At 36.7% G+C, this 19,969-nt stretch overlaps 2 protein-coding genes across 6 annotated transcripts in view; one reads left to right on the forward strand and one right to left on the reverse strand.

Annotated features, from left to right (window-relative positions):
- The window catches only part of taf11 (TAF11 RNA polymerase II, TATA box binding protein (TBP)-associated factor), a 472,816-nt gene that overhangs the window by 437,966 nt on the left and 14,881 nt on the right, over window positions 1-19,969 (reverse strand). The window lies entirely within an intron of this gene.
- The window catches only part of scube3 (signal peptide, CUB domain, EGF-like 3), a 458,024-nt gene that overhangs the window by 72,340 nt on the left and 365,715 nt on the right, over window positions 1-19,969 (forward strand). For all 5 annotated transcript variants that reach the window (XM_051924638.1, XM_051924639.1, XM_028797022.2 and 2 more), the window contains one exon: window positions 19,288-19,410. In XM_051924638.1, coding sequence (XP_051780598.1) covers window positions 19,288-19,410 — 123 coding nt within the window. The remainder of the gene's footprint in view (window positions 1-19,287; window positions 19,411-19,969) is intronic.

Here is a 19,969-nt window from a genome sequence, read left to right on the forward strand (position 1 = left end):
CGAAGTACTGATTTAAAATTTTTATTAAGAAGAAAAGTAAACCTTTTTAAACTGAGAGAAAATGAATCAATAATTATTTGTTAAGGATCTCTTTGTATACCACGTTGTCAGTTCGCCCCTCTGGTTGTAAAATGACCAAGCTGTGTGCTGAGCTTACTCTTGAGCATGAAATCTAACGTGGTTTGTGCCCTTCAGAATGTAAACAGTTTGCATTTACCTTTTTAATAAAAGGCGAGCTTTTAAGCCTGAGAAATCACCCCGTAAAGGCACACGTTTAATTGCACATGTGTTAATATGTATGCTTACACAGTATTAAAAGACACTCAACAATTAACGTCATTTACCTTTGTTCCCGCGTTTGATAAAAGGCGACCTTTTAAGCCTGAGAAATCACCCCGTAAATGCACACGTTTAATTGCACGTGTTAATATGTATGCTTACACAGTATTAAAAGACACTCAACAATTAACGTCATTTACCTTCGTTCCCGCGTTTGACTCGTGCTGTAAATCTCTTCCTTGTTTTCAGTTCACGTGATTACTTAGGAGGCGTGATGACGCGATACGTGACTCCGCCTCCTCCATTAGAGTATATGGACAAAAAACAGGTTCCAGTTATGACCATTACACGTAGAATTTCGAAATAAAACCTGCCTAACTTTTGTAAGTAAGCTGTAAGGAATGAGCCTGCCAAATTTCAGCCTTCTACCTACACGGGAAGTTGGAGAATTAGTGATGAGTGAGTGAGTGAGTCAGTCAGTCAGTCAGTGAGGGCTTTGCCTTTTATTAGTATAGAGTATGATCAATGGTGTCAAATGCGGCACTCAGATCTAAGAGGATGAGAACAGATAAATGACCTCTGTCTGCATTTACCTGCAAATCATTTGCTACTTTAACGAGTGCAGTTTCTGTGCTGTGATTTGTTCTAAAACCTGACTGAAATTTATCAAGAATAGCATGTTTATTGAGGTGGTCATTTAACTGCATAATGAGTGCCTTCTCTATAATTTTACTTAAGAAAGGCAGGTTAAAGATGGGTCTATAATTTTCAAGAGCAGAGGGGTCGAGATTATTTTTCTTAAGTAGGGGTTTAACTACAGCAGTCTTAAAACAGTCTGGGATGACCCCCCCGTATCTAATGACGAATTTACTATGTCAAGAACATTTCATTCACATATTTGTTTGGTAAGCAGTCTCTCCTGCTTGTTTCAGTAATGTTTGGCATCTTTTTTGTAAATCACTATTTTTTTTAACTGTGCCTTATTTTTTTACTTAGGAATTACTTTATTTTTTCTTTGTTTATGTTTTGTTAAACTTGCATGCATAGGATGTCACTATATGTTGCAATTACTCTTGACCTGAGCATGCATTTGTGGAATTCAGCAATCTGATCAGAATTGTGAAAGTATACTGCAGGAGTAAAATATGTGGCTGACGCATGATACATTATATTTAAACTGTAAACTAAACTTTCTTAATATGAAGGCTGAAAACAGGCTGATGTATATCGTGTTCCGAAATAAACACAAAAATTGAGAAAATTGTCTTGGATTGTTTAGTGAAATTATATTCAGTTTCATTCCTATTCATGTGACGAACTGACCGCTGCCAATTCATTCTGACTAAACCTAAGACCCTTGTAATTGTAAATTATTTAAAATGTCTGTGTTGGACTTGACTGCCTTTTAAAACAATATCTGAAAAGTAAAATCAGTGACACACAAAAAAATTTGCTGTAGCATGGCTAAGACTGGCATCTCTCTAACTTAGAAAAGAAGGACATTTCAGAATAAAAATTACTTTGTAGGATGTTTTTCTCTGATATAATACAATTAACCATTGCATTATTTTATGGTCTTCTACAAAAATCATTTTGTTTTGGCAACAGTGCATGGTCATTTCAAAGTGAATATGTTCAATGGCAAATGAGTAATAGTCATAGCCACTGCCAAAACAGCTTACTCCAATTCAGAGAAGTAGGGTGCAAGAGTCTATCCTTGCAGTACTGGACGTAATGCTGGAAAAGGGCCAGGATAGGGTATCAGTCCTTCACAGGGTCCACTCATGCACACACTCTCTCACACTGGGACCATTTAACCAAACCAAGGCTTTGAGAATGTGGGAGGAAAACTGGAGTGCACAAAAAAAAAAAAAAACTACAAGACACAGGTAGAACATGCAAACTCCATGAAGACAATCAGGTGCTGGGTTTGAACCTAGTACATTGCATCTGTACAGTGGTAGTGCCAATCAGTCTACACTGCTGTGACACTTAAGCTAAAGATATATTAATTACATTTTAACTAAATATCTCCTGTTTGTTATATTAATAGCATTTATAGCCTACATGCAAAATAAAAAATAGTGTTTAGAGTTTAAGTCATAGAAATAAACTGTTTGAAAGACTGGCTGATAACTTTATATATTCAAAATTTAATAAAACTTATGTAAACATCAGAAAGAATAAACTGTGACATAGCAAAATGCCTAAAATATTAATGTAGAGATGCTTTATAAACTGTGTTTTTTTTTGAGCCCCTCCAACCACACCACAATTTCATTGCCTGCACTGAGTTTGAAATCCCCAATGTGTTAAATTTAAAGATGATTTCAGGCCCTGTTAAACATAGTAGAATATTAGCTGTTTATAGCCATATTTATAGTTTGGCTGACACTTGTGCTCATTTGCTTGCCATGTTCAAGACACTCGACAAGTGAAAGAAGAGAAAAGAAACCACTGAAGAAATTAATATAAAGCCACAAAGTGTAGAGTGTCTATTGAGTATAAATCCTTAATATTAGCTGTTTTATGCAGTGGCTGTATTCACACAGTGTTGAAACAACCATTTTACTGAACACCACCATTGAAATCAAATATATTGTGGTAAATTTATTTACATATGTGTAATTAATAGAGACACAGAAAGAAATGAATGCAGGTTTGTTCGGAATTACAAGTCTAACACATTTAAGTTACCTTAGGGCACTGCCTCAGAGCTACCTTATCTTACTAAGGTTGCAAGGAAGCTTGTGTGCATTCCAGTAACCAGTGTACTATCAAAGAGATTGTTTAGTGCCAGTTGGCACTTTGTTTCACTGACTGGTTACAGATCAAACAAGATACAGTAAATAAGTTGACACTTTTTACATTTCAATTTACAATAAGGGAAACTGAATACATATAGGAGATTAGACAAGAAGCACTTTATTTCTTTATGAGGAGATATTAATAACTTCTGTTCATTTGATATGTTTATATTTGTGATTTTTTACTGTTAACTGTTTCCTATTTGAGTATTTTATGTAGGTGTCTTAATATTGTTGTATGTTTACTTGTGATTATTGCAAATTACACATTAATGCTGTTCATGTAAGTTACCGGTAATTGTTTTTTTATGTCTATTTATAGCATCTGACATTAAAACAACTGGTTTAAAACATCTTAGTTAACCTTTGTTTTTTAAGTGGTAATAATTTATATTCAATTTCAATATAAAATTTGTTGAAATTATTTCAGTATGGATTATTGTTTTTATATAAAACACTACATTTTAACAATGCTGTAATAATACCAAAAACCATAATAATTTTGCTCATTAAAATTGTGATGTGAAATTTTGATATAGTCCCATCCCTAATTAGAATTTTGTTTTTCTTGAGGGCTAACATTACAAATATTATTAGTTAAGAATACACAATGAGAGGTTTTAAACATTTATTTACACCTTATGAGAAAGATCAAAGAGTGATAATGTTCTCATCACTGTCTAAATCCAGACAGCATACAGGAGGGATCATGGAGGTCAATGGGATTCTACAGTAGACTATGTAGAATAATATGTGGAGTACAAGTCAAGGGAGGTGGGTAAGTTATGTAACACACTAGTAACACTTCATGTAGAACACTGTGTGTAATGTTAGGATCCAGTATTGAGAGGTATGAAGTATTACGAAAAACATTAGGAGCTGAAAATTTTCAGTTCAAGCAAATAGAGATTAAGAGGTATTGTTTTAAGATAAATTGTTTGAAAAAAGAGGGACACAGTTGGAAACTTATTAAGAGCAAATTTCACACAGATTTTGGATTTTTTTCTTCACAAAGACAACCATAGATACTGTATATGGAGTAAATGACCAAATAGGGTGGTAGAGAGAGAGAGAACTTTAGGGACCTTCAAATCTAAGTGAATGGGATTGTCAAGCTTGTTGAACTCAACAGCCCGTTCCCATTAACATGTTCTAAGGTTCTTACATATAGCATTGTGTTGAGGGAAAGTGGAAAGAGGTATTTCCAACTTTTTCTCTCCTTTTAACTCAGAACCTAAGTAATTTTGAAATTTCACAGGTTACAGGGTTTGAAATGTAAAAGTTTTCACTTGTTAACTACAAGCAGGACAAAATCTGACTTTATTAGCACTTTATTGATTTTATTAAAATCAAATAACATTCCATACAAGCAAGTCAAGTTTAACAAAACTATGTTCGAAACAAGTCAACCCCCACCCATGAGAAAGAGCGCTAGGCCAGCAGAGTAAAACTTTAAACTAGTAAAAATAAGTAAATAGATACATTAATAAACAAATAAATAGAATAAAAAAGAAGGGAGAGAATCCACTCCCTCAATTTAAATACTTATTCTGAAATGTTATTGATTAGATCCTGCCAGGTTCTGAAAAAGTTTTAAACAGATCCTCTAAGTAAGAATTAGATTTTTTCCAATTTCAAATTGTATATAACATCAGTTACCTACTGACTTAAAAGAGGTAAGTTAGGATTCTTTCCGTTGAGCAAGATAAGTCTACGTGCCAATAGTGTAGTAAAGACAATTACAGTTTTTTGTCCTTCACCACTTTAAGCCCATCTGGAAGTACACCAAACACAGCTGTTAGTGGATTAGGAGTGATTATGACACCAAGCCAGTCTGAAAGACATTTAAAAATTTTGGTCCAAAATTATGTTAATTTGGTGCACACCCAAAACAAATGGCCCAGTGAGGCTGGAACTTGATTGCAACGTTCGCAGGTTGGATCTTGCACTGGAAACATTTTGGACAATTTTAAACGAGACAGATGTGCTCGATATATAATTTTAAGTTGAATAATTGTATGCTTTGCACTAGTGCTGGGCGGTATACCGGTTCATACCGAAAACCGTTTTTTATTTTTTTTATGATATGGGTTTTTCTTATACCGCAACACCGGTTTAAATTGCCTAAACGACGTTCGGAACGTGGCGCAGCGGGAAACTGTTCAAGTGGAGACCTTTTTCACTGCTACACCGCTAAACACAGATTTGTTGCACTAGGGCTCTTTTTCACTGCTACACCACCAAATAGTGGGCGGTAGCATAGGTATGCCGCATGGTGAAAATGGACAGAGAGCATTCCTAAACTGAACTAAAAGTAAAGTTGAACATGATGAACAGAAGAACTTTTGCCTAAAAAAAGGAGTCACGTCCGTCGCCTGGAGATACTTTAGTTTTAAAAGGTCAGATGTGTAAATACTGTTTCTATACTACTGGATAATACTGCAAGCCAAGTTGTACTTGTTTTTGTACTTGCTAGTGTATGTTTTGCTTGTATTCATCCTGCGATGGGTGCAACTCTGAATGGATGGCATAATTAAACATGTATAACGAAGATATTTTTAAAGTTTAAAGTTCTGAACACTCCGTCGGCTAAGTTAATAACTAGTTTTAATGTCACAAAGACGTTTATCGTGTGGTGATTGGTAATGTGGAGAAAGAAAAAGGAAAGATAGGAACTGGGGTTTTGGTAGAGAGCAGGAATATCATGAAGTGAATGGATTCTGTGCGGTGATTGCTGCAGGCACCTGCTCTTAGTGCGGAGGAAGTCAGTTTAAGAAGCGTAGTGATTAACGACTGGGTCGGGGAACACTTAACACAAAGTATTTGATGTGCTGCATTAACTTGTGACGGGGTTTGAGAAAATCTAGTAAATTAAACATTGATTTTATGATGAAGTTTAGTTTACAACATTCTACTTTAATTATAAAATATGAGCATAAAGTGGAAATGTCGACTTTAATCTTGACAGTCAACATGTCAAATTTATTCTCGACATATAGTTTGTTTTTTTCTTCCGTGTCCATATTTTTTTTCTTCACAGTGGCCCTAATGCGCTTCCATAGGGCTATACCACAAACAGCATTATAAATGCAAGTTGCAGTTTTTATTATTTATGTACTGTATATAGCTTAGCTTGAAGCAAGGTCCATATTAATGCAGTTTGCCTAAATGATGGTACAGTTGGTAAGATGTCATCACCAAGTTGCACTTGTTTTATTTTATTTTAATTTGGTGAATACTGTGTAATGCACCTGGGCTTGAAGCCTTGAAGTAATGGTGCAACTATCAGTAATACTATTATGTATTTTATTGTTATTATTTATTAGTTTAAATATTATGCAGTTTAATGATGGTAAAATTGTTTAAAAAGTCACTTTAATGTGTCAGTGGACAGAGATTGTTAACATTAACAGAAAGTGTAGTTGGTTTACAAAAAATATTTACTATTTATTCCTTTTCTAAGACGTGTTCAGTGCAATCCAACTTTTGACAAACACCTCTGGATATTTTACTAAGTCTAAATGCCTCTTTGGATGGTTGAAAATATGTTGTCAAAATCATAGTTTAAGCTTTTGCAAAATTTGTTCAATTAAAGGTTCTATATTTTGACTGCATCTGTCATGCAATGTGATTCCTTCTCTTTAGTGCCACCCCCTTGAAAACTATCACTTTATGGGGCCATGCAAACCTGGATTAATATTTGTGTGCACATTAAAATGTCTTTTTGTACGATGTACAATTCTCATAACATTCTAATAGGTTATTCTTAGCCAGTCTACTGCAGTAATTGCAGTGGAAAATGTGGTTAACATCCACTCATGCATGGGGAAAAAAATACCATCTAATACCGTGAAACCGGCAGAATTTAGAAAAATACCGTGATATAGAATTTTGGTCATACCGCCACCTCTACTTTGCACATATGCAGCTTGAGTGAATTTTGTGCATTGTAACCACTCACTCCTTTTCTGAGATGTTGAGTGAGAGATCCTTTTCCCACTTTACTCTGGGATTTTTGAAAGGGAGGGACTTTAAAATGTTTTTATATATTATGGAGATGCTATTTGTGTCCTCAAGACTGATCAATATTTTTTCCGGAATAGAGGTAGGTGGGAGGTGAGGAAAATTGGGCAGGTTTTGTTTAACAAAGTTTCAAATTTGAAAGATACTGAAAGAAATATGTTGCTGGAAAGTTAAATTTGGAGTGTAATTGTTCGTAGGATGCGAAGACATTGTCTATGTACAGATCTCTAAGTGATTTAATCCTGAATATTTTCCAGACATTAAAAAACTGCTTGCGTTTGAGAGGGTGGAAAAAGGTGGTTCTCGTGCAGAGGTTCCAAAGATAAAAGCTTCTCTGTCTTAAAATACTTCCTACATTGGTTCCATATTCTGAGTGTGTGAAGTACAATTGGGTTGTTAGTATATTGGCGATGACTTATACTTATTGGGGTACAAAGCAAGGAATATAGAGAAGTACTGCAGGATTTTATTTCTATTGCAGACCAAGCCTGCGTCTGTTCATTTATTTGTCTCGGTGTCCAGGTAGTTATAGCTTGTATATTTGCCACCCAGTAATAACATTGAAAGTTAGGTAGAGCCATGCCAACTTCTGTCTTGGGTTTTTGTAGGGTCGCTCTTTGGATATGTGGATGTTTTGAATTCTTCATTGATGTTTATTGGAATATTTTGACATAGAAAAAGAAGATTAGGAAGGATATTCACTTTGATAATATTAATTCTATGTTGATAATGTTAATTTTGTTGATAAAGAGCTTTATGCTTACTTGTGATGTTTACCCCTAGGTATTTAAACTGATCTGCGATGATAAAAGGTAAGGTATCCAATCTAATATTGTGTGCTTGAGAATTCACTGGAAAGAGCACACTTTTATTCAAATTAAGTCTTATACCAGAAATCTTTTGAAATTCTGTTAGTGCTATTAGGACTGCAGGCACAGTATTTTGTGGATCTGATATATACAGTACCATATCATTTGCATATAGAGAAAGTTTCTGTTCAAGTCCTTCTCTGATAATCCCCTTTATTTCATAAGCATTTTGACAGTGAACTGCCAGTGGCTCAATTGCAATTGCAAAAAGCAGTGGTGACAAGGGGCATCCTTGTCTAGTACCACGTTCTACTTTGAGGTACAGTACACCAACAAAATTCACAGGGGTTACGTTCCTAGAGCACCCACGAATTGTGAAAAACCACAAATTTTGGATGTGGTTAAAAAAATGCCTATTTTTATAGTTTAAACGCTAAATATGCACCCTAAACACTTTAATTTCTAACTCAGCTTAATACATTACCTAAAAAAAGAATGTAAAGGTAAACCTGCATACTGTACAGTACTGTACTGATATGTCACCCGCAATGCTAGAATGTAAAATACTGATGTTACTGCTATATGTACTGTAATTCATGCAAGTGCGTTTTCATTGCCAGAAGCCTTTAGAAGGTGCAGGGCGTTTCGACCAAGTGTATGTGTGTACTGTATAATATTAACAAAAGGAGCAGCTTACTACTGAAAACAGCAAATAATGGAGTGATTGGGGATTCAACTGGAGACTCTTGATCACATTTGGTTTGCGTCTGTACTTGCGCTGTTTCTTAGAGTCAGATGGGGGGGGGGGGATGTTAGAGCACGTGAGCTTATTCAGTGCTGCAGGATCAACGCACATGTTGATCTTTTTTTTCTTTCAGTAATAGCGCCACCATAAATCCACACCCGATCTGACGCTGTTTGTTTTCAAATAATATTGCATTAGTGCGATGATGTTTTCACATATATTATCTCTTTCTTTCAGGTGTGTAATAGGAACCACAGCATAGAGAGAAACGTGTACATTGTAACAGGTACACACGTTGTAAATGTAGGAAAGACGATCCTTGCGTGTGTGTGAACAGTTAACATCTGAATCTGATGATTGCATATAGCACTGAACTTACTGCTCTGTACTATTCTATCCTCTGCATGTCCTGGAGTACAAAAGAAACAGCATACAGCAACATGTGGGGACTGGCAAGATCGGGAAAAAAAAACACGCAGTCACTGATTACAAACCGCAGGATGTTATGCGAATGAATATGAATAATGTTGCATCCGTGCCACAAAGTTTTCCAAAATGTACTATACAGATCATAAAACGAATAATTCCAAATATCATATATACCTACATCTGTGTTTTTTTTTTTTTTTTTTTTTGACATCATATACCATAAGGTGCACACTAATTCAGCATGAGCAGGAACACTCAATAAAACTGAATAAAAAAAATCAAGTGACGGTGAGATACGAAGAAGGCAGATTCGCCAGCGTTTGTGTGTCAGCTTTTATCCCTCTAGATGAGAGAATGTCCAGTTCCATTGTCTCAAAACACCACTCACATCTCCAGTTATTCCGGTTCAAATGAAAAATAACAGCGTCAGATCCCTAGGTGGGGGGGCTGTAGTATGTATCATGATCGTGATTCAGAGAGAATAAAAGTTAAAAAAACAGTAACTTTTACAAGTCCTATAAATGCACACCGTGTGTTACAGATGCACACCAAATGTATGTGTGTACAGTAAAATATTAACAAAAAAAGCAGCTCACTACTGAAAACGGCAAATATAGGAGTGAGCGGGGATCGAACCAGGAACTCTTGATTACATGTCAGCAAATCTTAACCGCTATGCCAATGAAGCTGTTGTCTATTCCTTGAATCTTTTGTGAAAGTGTTTACTTGATCTTTGGACTTCAGGCTTCATCTATACTAATAAAAGGCAAAGCCCTCACTGACTGACTCACTGACTGACTGACTGACTGACTCACTCACTCATCACTAATTCTCCAACTTCCCGTGTAGGTAGAAGGCTGAAATTTGGCAGGCTCATTCCTTACAGCTTACTTACAAAAGTTAGGCAGGTTTCATTTCGAAATTCAAAGCGTAATGGTCATAACTGGAACCTGTTTTTTGTCCATATACTCTAATGGAGGAGGCGGAGTCACGTATCGCGTCATCACGCCTCCTACGTAATCACGTGAACTAAAAACAAGGAAGAGATTTACAGCACGAGTCAAACGCGGGAGCAAAGGTAAATGACGTTAATTTTTGAGTGTTTTTTAATACTGTGTAAGCATACATATTAACACATGTGAAATTAAACGTGTGCATTTACGGGGTGATTTCTCAGGCTTAAAAGCTCGCCTTTTATCAAACGCAGGAACAAAGGTAAATGACGTTAATTTTTGAGTGTCTTTTAATACTGTGTAAGCATACATATTAACACATGTGCAATTAAACGTGTGCATTTACGGGGTGATTTCTCAGGCTTAAAGGCTCACCTTTTATTAAAAAGGTAAATGCTAACTGTTTTCATTCTGAAGGGCACAAACCACGTTGAATTTTGTAATGATAGTTGATTAGTAAGGTCTATTAAGGGATACTTACAGAATGATTAGTAATGCCTGTGAATGCCGATGCAAGTAGGAGAATGGGCGTGAACTAAAGAACGAGTAGTAACTTGTACAGTAATTGTCTCTAAAGTCTGTCTATTAAAAAGTTATTATATCTTTCAATCCTGTGTATTGATTAAACTACGATCCTAACAAGATCACTACATGGTGTCAGAAGTGGCGGATTGGAAGAGGAATGTGAAGAAGAGGTTCAGCTTTTGAACGAGTCTCGTGTATGTGAGTAACCCGAAAACGTGATCAGAAAGCGCTAAGACGTTCTAGCAAAAGAGAAAAAAAAATATGTTAGGATTACAGCCCTCACCAAATCTCCACTTAAAGGGAAATGTAGCTGAAAATTGGAAAAGATTTAAACAGAGATTCGAGTTGTATCTTGCTGCGATTGAACCAGATAGGAAAAGTGAAAAAATGAAAGCGTCTATGCTTCCACATGTAATTGACGAAGAGGCGCTAGAGGTGTATAACAATTTTCAGTTTGAAGAAGATGGAGACAATGTGAAATTGAACAAAATAGTTGAAAAATTCGAAATGTATTGCAACCCAAAGCGCAATGTGACGTTTGAGCGGCACAAGTTTTTTTACGTTTCCAGAAAAGCGGAGAAACAATAGACCAGTATGTGACGGAATTGCGTAATAGGAGCTGTTCTAAGAAGAAACCGTCAAGACATCAAAGGACCAATAACCTCTAATCAGAACACTAACACCAGCGAAACAAATATTAACGAGAAAACAAGTATAAATCAGGAAAGAACATCTCAACTGCAAACACAATTAACCGGAATATCAAAACGTCAAGTAAAACCACCAGAACGACTCATTGAGACATGTTGAGGATTAAAGGAACATTTTCAATTAAGAAATGCTGAATTCCTTTAACAGTTCTGCTTTTTATACATAGTTTGAATGCTGGATGTATGCCTGAAATGTTCTGGATAGTTCAGTTGTTTGAAGTGATAAAGAATTGAACGTGTGCATTTACGGAGTGATTTCTCAGGCTTAAGAGCTCGCTTTTTATTAAAAAGGTGAATGCAAACTGTTTTCATTCTGAAGGGCACAAACCACGTTAGATTTCAGCCGTTAAATGCGCAAAAATGTCGGTACACCAGATAAATAAGCGCAACATATTATCAGTTGTATTGTATGCTTACAATACATATAGAAATGTGTTAATCGTTAACTAATAGTATCGGATGGTGTTTTTCGACTCGCGCCTTGATTTAAACGATTGCATGTCTTGGTGGGTTTGCATAGCTTATTGTCAATATCTTTACACCTCTTTTTAAGACTTATTGACTGAAACGGGCTTTCATGAAAAAACTTAGGGCTTTGCTACAGGATACACCCTCCACAAGTTAAGGAAGTAAAAATAAAAGGTATATATTTCTGTTTTATTTAAACCTTTTAAGTTCGTATGCATAGCCCCATTTGGCTGTTTTAGTTTTTTTTTTTTTTCTTCAGTAATATTTAATCTCCTTAAAGAAAAACAACATATGCATTTTACTTTTTTTGTATCTCTTTAGTAATATTTTAGTGTAAAAGGATAACCAGTATTTAAACCTTTTATGTTACTTTATAAAGTTATTTTACACAATGTTGAAAAATTAATAAGAAAGCTAAATATTTTGGCAACTGCTGCTTTAATTTTCAATGAAATGAAAAAAGCTCTCCAAGAGAAAACCTCAATGAAGAAGAAACAGTTTGCACTATCTAAAAAGGAGAAACCCTCATTTATAAAGGTTTGCTGCAGATGACTTAACTGAAAATAAATGAATAGTTCCTATGTGTATAGTACATATTTATCTATTTGACTTATGCCTTTATTCCAGCAACTTGCAACATCTGAGGTACAATTTGTTACATTACTTTGGTTTTTTGCAGCACAGGCAGGTGAAGTGACTTCCTCAGGGTCACACAGTGGTGTCAGTACCAGGATTTGAACTGACAAGCTCCGGGTTTGCTGAAATATTACTGAAGAAAGAAAAAAAACGAAAACGGGCAAATGGGGCTATGCATACAAATGTCCATCCATCCATTATCCAACCCGCTATATCCTAAATACAGGGCCAATCCCTGCCAACACAGGGCACAAGGCAGGAAACAAACCCCGGGCAAGGTGCCAGCCCACCGCAGGGCACACACACCCACACACCAGGGACAATTTAGAATCGCCAATGCACCTAACCTGCATGTCTTTGGACTGTGGGAGGAAACCGGAGTACCCGGAGGAAACCCAGACAGACACAGGGAGAACATGCAAACTCCACGCAGGGAAGCGAACCCGGGTCTCCTAACTGGCACCTTTCACTGCGCCACCATGCCGCCCGCATACAAACTTAAAAGGTTTAAATAAAACAGAAATATATACCTTTATTTTTACTTCCTTAACTTGTGGAGGGTGTATCCTGTAGCAAAGCCCTAAGTTTTTTCATGAAAGCCCCTTTCAGTCAATAAGCCTTAAAAACAGGTGTAAAGCTAAACTTGCAGCACCGCTATTCAATTACACTTGCCTAACACCTCTCCTAAGGGGACATACTATGGGATCTGGGCATCCGTCAAAGCACCAATCACAGGCCCGATTAGAAAGCGGGAAGCTGTGATTTGTCGTCTCCCTCCCATGTAACAATCACAGCCCGTGTTACAACGCACTATGTATGTATGTATATATGTATATGTGTGTGTTTATGTATGTGTGTATATGTATGTGTATATATATGTTGATATGTGTATATATATATATATATATATATATATATATATATATATATATATATATATGTATATATGTATATATATGTGGATGTGTATATGTATATATATATATATGTATATATGTATATATATGTGGATGTGTATATGTATATATATATATATATATATATATATATATATATGTATATGTAGATATATGTTTACATAACCTCTTTAACACACTACTGCTCCGCTGCGAAGCGCGGGTATTTTGCTAGTACATTATATAGTTTATGCCTACATTTTGTCATGTACTACTAAAATATGAAAAACTTTTCTGTTTTAAAAATGTGTTTACACAGATTACTGTAGAAACGGAACACACATGAAATGCGTGTGTTCCAAATAGCGATCTATTATTTCCACTCTAAAACTCCAGCACTTCAGTCACTCCCAGATAGTTAAACAAGGCATGAGCTGGGAAAACTTAGTGAACGTTCTGCGGCGGTGGGGGATGGAATAGCCGCCTGCTTGTTGCTCGTCTTAATCGGCACATTTAGAAGACAAAAGAGAGGTGAGAACGGTTTTAAGGTGGGCTGGATCTACGAGTTTTTTCGTAGACTCTGGTAATTCTAGTGTTAAGTAAACGTCACAATTCCCAAAAAAAAAGTGAAATTTTAATGGAACACATTTTTTTTCATGCAAAGAGCATCATAATTACTGCAACACTAATCATTTTACACACTGCTAATGAACTGTATAAACTATTTAAAAAACTACTGGAACAATATGTACATGGTGCAACTAACGCAATGGATGAAATTCAGTAAATCACCAAGCCAACTGCGCTTCATCTGGCTCCATTCAAGCACACAGAGGTAAGCACTGATGCTGGCAGGCTAGTCTAGTGCAGCGGCTCAATCCCAAGGACAGTAAGGCTGCAGTGCTGCAGGGTGTCACGCATGGGTCACAGAATTGCACAGAAACACAGGAGATTTTAGAATCAGGAACTTTATTCAAACACTTCAAACAAACATGTCTCTTTCAGAAGTAAAATGAGCTCAGTATGCAGTTAGTTCTCGATTAAAAGAATAGGCAAACATCATAGGGGAGCACAACGGGAGCAGGACCAGCAACAGGAGCAGAGGATGTCTGGGAGAGGAGAGAGAAACAAAGCAATCAGCCAAAAAGGACAGGTGCTGTTTAGGCTTTTAAGTATGTGTAGCATCGCGTGAGAAGCCTATCACGCGACAGAGCAGCCGCAAGTAAGCCCAGCCAGTAAGGGAGCAATGTGAAAGTAGTCTATCAGCATTTTTTAAGAGGGGTTTTTTGAGGAGTGGCCGTGTCTTCTAGGGGTGTGTTCAGCCCCCTGCTCACAAGGGGCTTGCAGTGGTCATGAGCTGGATACTCAATGAATGTACGGCACTGACTGATCAGCTCCTGCGTCCTCTCAAATGGCACTGGGAAACGATTATAGCCGGTTGTGGCGGTTTAAGGGTTAAGAGGAACAAAACAGAAAACACAAGAACACACAGCTGGAGATGCATCACAGTCAATCGGCAGCAAGGAGAAATGAATAACGCTGTAGCGGTCCGGTGCCGCTAAAATTCACACCGTTGAGAAGGTGCCGATTTATTTATTTTTATGGTGGAGATTCCAGGGATGCACCCAGTCTTGGCCCGACCTGCACACACTCACAAACAGACAAAATCAAAGCAAACCGGTAATCAAACAGCAAATAAAGAATGTATTGAAAACAAATGAAATAAATGAAAACAACGATACCACCCCTGTTCCCCTTACGGCGATTACACAGTAAATACAACAAAGCACAAACAAAACATACAGAGTAAATCATGAAAAACGTTCATGAAAAACGGCAACGGATGAAATGTCATGATGAAAATAGATAGTCCGCACATTGAATGGGAATGTAAAGATAGTCCTACCGCTAGTTCATGAAATGGTGAAGACGGGTGGAAAGGTTCAGGAGCGCTCCTTTCTTTGCAGGATGGCCAAAAATCCACTTATAGTTCTCATGTACACAGGCAGACGGCAGACATTCCAGACGCACTAAACGATCCAGGACAAAATGAATAAGTACAGGTAACCCAACAGAAGGCAGACAGACAGGAACTTGTAACACAAATTACAAAAACTTTTTTTTTGCTTTTGGTCATTGGCCCCCTTTTTAAAAGCTGCGCTGACATCCTTTGACCCCAATAGCCCCAGCACCCTCAGCAGAAGACCAATCAGAGCCACTTCAGGGACTGCTGGGATTTGCAGTTTCAAATTCTATTGGGTACTTTCACCATCCCAAGCCACGTTTTCCTCTACAGTTGCTTCCTGGTATGTCTACAGCGCATTATTGCCACGACAAAAGCCATAAAAATTGCGGAGGATATTTGCGGCTTCTGCTAACAATTATTAGATAGGTTCTAAGAAAAAATCCGCGAATGACTGAGGCTGTGAACTCTGAACCGCGACTTCGTGGGGGTCTACTGTGGTCTGAATTAATGTTAATACAAACTGAAGCTTCTGGACTGGTGTACAGCAGTTTGATCCATGCACAAATGTTTGGGCCAAACCGAAATTTCTCCAGTGTAGTGAAAAGATAGTTCCATTCAATCATATCAAATGCTTTTGCTGCATCCAACGATAACAATATCTCCAAGGTGTTGGACTTTGTGAGTGAATGTATTACGTTAAACAGACGTCAAAGATTGGAAGCTAAGTGTCTGTCTTTAATAAATCCTGTTTGGTCTTGTGATATTACCGAAGGAAGCACTTTCTCAATCTTTCTAGCTAGGATGTTGGAGAGTATCTTAAAATTAATATTCAGAAGTGAAATTTGTCTGTATGATGCGCATTGTAATAAGTCCTTATTTTGCTTAGGAAAGTCAGCAATTAATGCTTGGCGAAAAGTTTGAGGTAGAATTCTATTGTCTCTAGCTTCTGTAAATGTTGCTAATAAAAGGGGAGTTAACTTAATTGAGAATGTTTTATAACGTTCTGCAGGGTAGCCATCTAGGCCTACTGCTTTCCCACTTTGAAGTGAGCTTATAGCATCTAGTAATTCTGATAGTGCCAGAGGTTTACCCAATTCCTCTGCATTGAGAGAGTATCTAGTTGTGGTATCTGTAATGCATCCAGAAATGCATTAGGTTGTGTCTTGTCTTTTTAAAACTCAGTTGAATATAATGCCTTATAGTAGTCTCTAAATGTGTGCATTATATTTTTATGGTCAATGATTTTGTCTCTTGTCTGTGTTGGTGATTACTGGGATTGCATTGCGAACTTCCTCCTTGTGGATTTGTTGAGCTAAGATCTTATTAGCTTTCTCTCCATGTTCATAGTAATGATGTCTTGGTTTAAAAATGAGTTGTTCTGTTTCTTCAGTTGTCAAGAGGTTGAGTTCTGAAATCAGAACCTGTCTTTTCCTATGAAGTGCCTCATTTGAGTACCTGGCATGTTCTTGATCTATTCTGGTAATTTCACTGATTAGCTCTGATACTTTCTTGGTTTCCAATTTACTTCTGTGGGAAAGATATGAGATAATCTGTCATCTTAAGAAAGCCTTCAGGGTTTCCCAGAGTATTCCTGCAGAAACCTCTGAGGATGTATTTGTCTCTCAAAAAAAAAAAAAAAAAGATGATTTGCTTGGATATAAATTCGGCACAGTTCTCATCTGCTAATAAAAGTGGGTTAAGACACCAGCTGCGAGAATAGTATGTGGGGCATAATGATTTTAGTTCCATGATCAAATGGGCTTGGTCAGATGAAAACAATAGCGTTGTACTTACAAGATTTAATCGTAGGCAATAAATTGTTATTTGTAAATAAATATTTAATTCTTCAGTAGCAGTGATGCACTTGTGAGTAGAAGGAATATGCTCTTGAGCTTGGGTTTAGAAATCTCCAGAGGTCTGATAAGTTATGATCAGTTACAAACTGTTACTGTCTTTGCTGTGTTAGATATCATCGCCCCTGTGGCAGGTTTTGGTTTTAAAACACAATTAAATTCCCCAGCCATTATAATTTTATAAAAGTGTTCACATGCAAATGTGAAATGGATGCAAATACATTTTAGATGAAGTCCCTATCATCTACATTGGGTGTGTAGATATTTATCAAAATCACTTTGCAGTTAAATAAATTACCCATGATGATCACTTATCTCCCTTCAGGAGCAGATATTACATCTAATACTACAAATAAGATTGTTCTGTGCATAAGAATTCTCACACCTCTAGTTTTCTTTGTAAAGCTGGAACGGAAGAGTAAAAATACTATTTTAGAGCTTAGACGTGTTAGGTGAGAGAATACTTTCTTTCTCTTTAATTTGTGATACAGACCTTTAACATTCCAGCTCACAAAGTTAACTGTCGGTCATGGAGAAATTGCTTCTGAACGTTTGTTGTCGTTTTGTAGTCTTTACTTAAGACAGCTTTGACCTTAATTTCCAATTTTCTCAGGAGTTATTCCATGAAGGCTATTGTTACGTTGGTGCTTGTACAGTAATTATAAGGATTAAAAGGATAGATTAGAGATAGCTTGTACACCCCAGTCCCTCTGCCCCCCCATTTTACCTCCCCACGTGAGGCTAGACCACACTTCACAAAGTCCCAGTCCTCTGACATATCTAGAGACAGAGCACATCCAAAACAAAACAAGCCTCTCAGAAGTGGCATTTAAGGATTACAATAGAGGCATCTACAGTACTGACAATATAGTGGAACCTCGGGTCACAAACATCTCGGACCACGTACAAATCGGGTTACGACCAAAAAGTTCGCCAAACTTTTGCATCTGTTCATGACCACACACTCGGGTGACGAACAAGCCAGTTTCCCTTCTGGTTCGTATGCGCCGATGATTTCCGCAAGTGTTCAGTCTCTCCCTGTGCATTCCCTAACCCTAACCCTAACCACAGTATATACAGAATGTGATTTTTTTATGTATTATTAAAATTAATTAAGGCAAATGGGCAAAGTGGTGGTGTAGTGGTTAGAAGTATAGTCTCATAGCTCTAGCAAACAAGATTCAAATTCTTGCAATATCAGTGTTTGGAGTTTTCACATTCTTCTCCTTTTTACATTTGTTTACCTCTTGTCCTTGTTTTTCTGTCGTATATGAACGATGTTTAGGTTACATTTGTAACTGCATTTAATTTGAATGAGCGTATACCTTGTGATGGACTGATACCCCATTTACAATTGGTCCCTCCTTGCACAAATGGATAGGCTAATACCACCCACAACTCTGAATTCAGATTGTGAAAAGTAATAGATGATTTGTTGGTTTTAGTCCTGTTATAAGTGCTTGTTTATAACCTAATAAATGTATGTTATCACTATCCAAATATAATCATTGATTTTCTGTTAGAGTGGCATGATGTTGCAATGCGTAGTAGGACAGCCACATGGTGATTTTCTGTGTGGAGTTAGCATATTCTCCCTGCCCTGGCACCTGGTTTTCATCAAACATTACTAAAGACATGCATGCTAGTTTTATCAGTGACTCTGAATTTGTCTTGATATGATTGCAAGTATGAGTTTGTAAATTAGTGCTGAATTGTCTACGTCTGTTTCTTACCTTACACCCAAGAACTGCTGTATTGGGCTCTGTGCTTCAGCCCACCTCACTACTGGCCTTTAAAAAGGATTAAGTTGGTCATGCTAATATTATGTTATTCAGTTATTTTTCTGCAGTGTCAAGAATATCACAAAGAATATCGCAAACAGTACTTCAATTGCTTTGTCAGATATTCCAACTGTTACAAGAACTTGTTTTATTTTTGAATTTTTAGAAACCAGATTTCTTCAGTGGTTATTAGCATAGTTTATAATACTTCTAAAATAATACATCTTCCATTAAAAGGTCTACAGTAGAAAAGTAATAGGATTAAATTTCTAGATGTCTTTAAGAGCACATGACTGATGGAAAGCAATTGATGAAAAGATTAATGAGTTACACCTGCAGTTTTGAAGATGTAACATTGGAGATTTTCCTTCATGTTTTTTTCCATTTCTCTCTGTTTCTCTCTGCAGATGTTGATGAGTGTGTGGAAACACTGGATAATTGTAATATTGATGCTATCTGCCAGAACACCCTCAAATCATATAAGTGCATATGCAAATCTGGCTATACTGGTGATGGCAAACATTGTGAAGGTAAGCTAATTGATTGCTCTCTTTCTGAAACCAGCAATCTCATTAGTATCCTTATGCTTAGTTTAGCTGTCTTTTAATAACATTTCCAACATGTAAAGCTTCCTGTCCCCAAATATCTTGTTGTGTTATGTAGAACACAACTTTCACATATTAGATTCATTTGGGCTGTTTAACATAGTTGGATAAACAATCAATGTGACTGCCATTTTAAGTAAAGACCTATCAGCACACTTTTATTCACCATTATTCTATGATTCACATTTTTCTATGCAAACTGGAGAAAGTAATAGTATACCACAAAAAGATTTGTATTGCTAGGGACTTAGGAGAAGACATGGCATAGACTCCCTTTTTTTTTTTTTTTTTTTTTTTTACAAATTTTCCTGCAGTTGGTTTGAGAACAGAAAATGTGAGGTAATACATTATGTGTAGTCAACACATCAAGAGTTGTGCTCTTTTTGTTAAAATAACAAAGCTGCATAAAGCAGCACACCCATGTCTGTGAAATTTACCCACCCACAAGAAAACAGTACCCAGGATTGGCCAGCACTCAACCAGA

This window comes from Erpetoichthys calabaricus, chromosome 3 (assembly GCF_900747795.2).
Source record: "Erpetoichthys calabaricus chromosome 3, fErpCal1.3, whole genome shotgun sequence".
Lineage (NCBI taxonomy): Eukaryota > Metazoa > Chordata > Cladistia > Polypteriformes > Polypteridae > Erpetoichthys > Erpetoichthys calabaricus.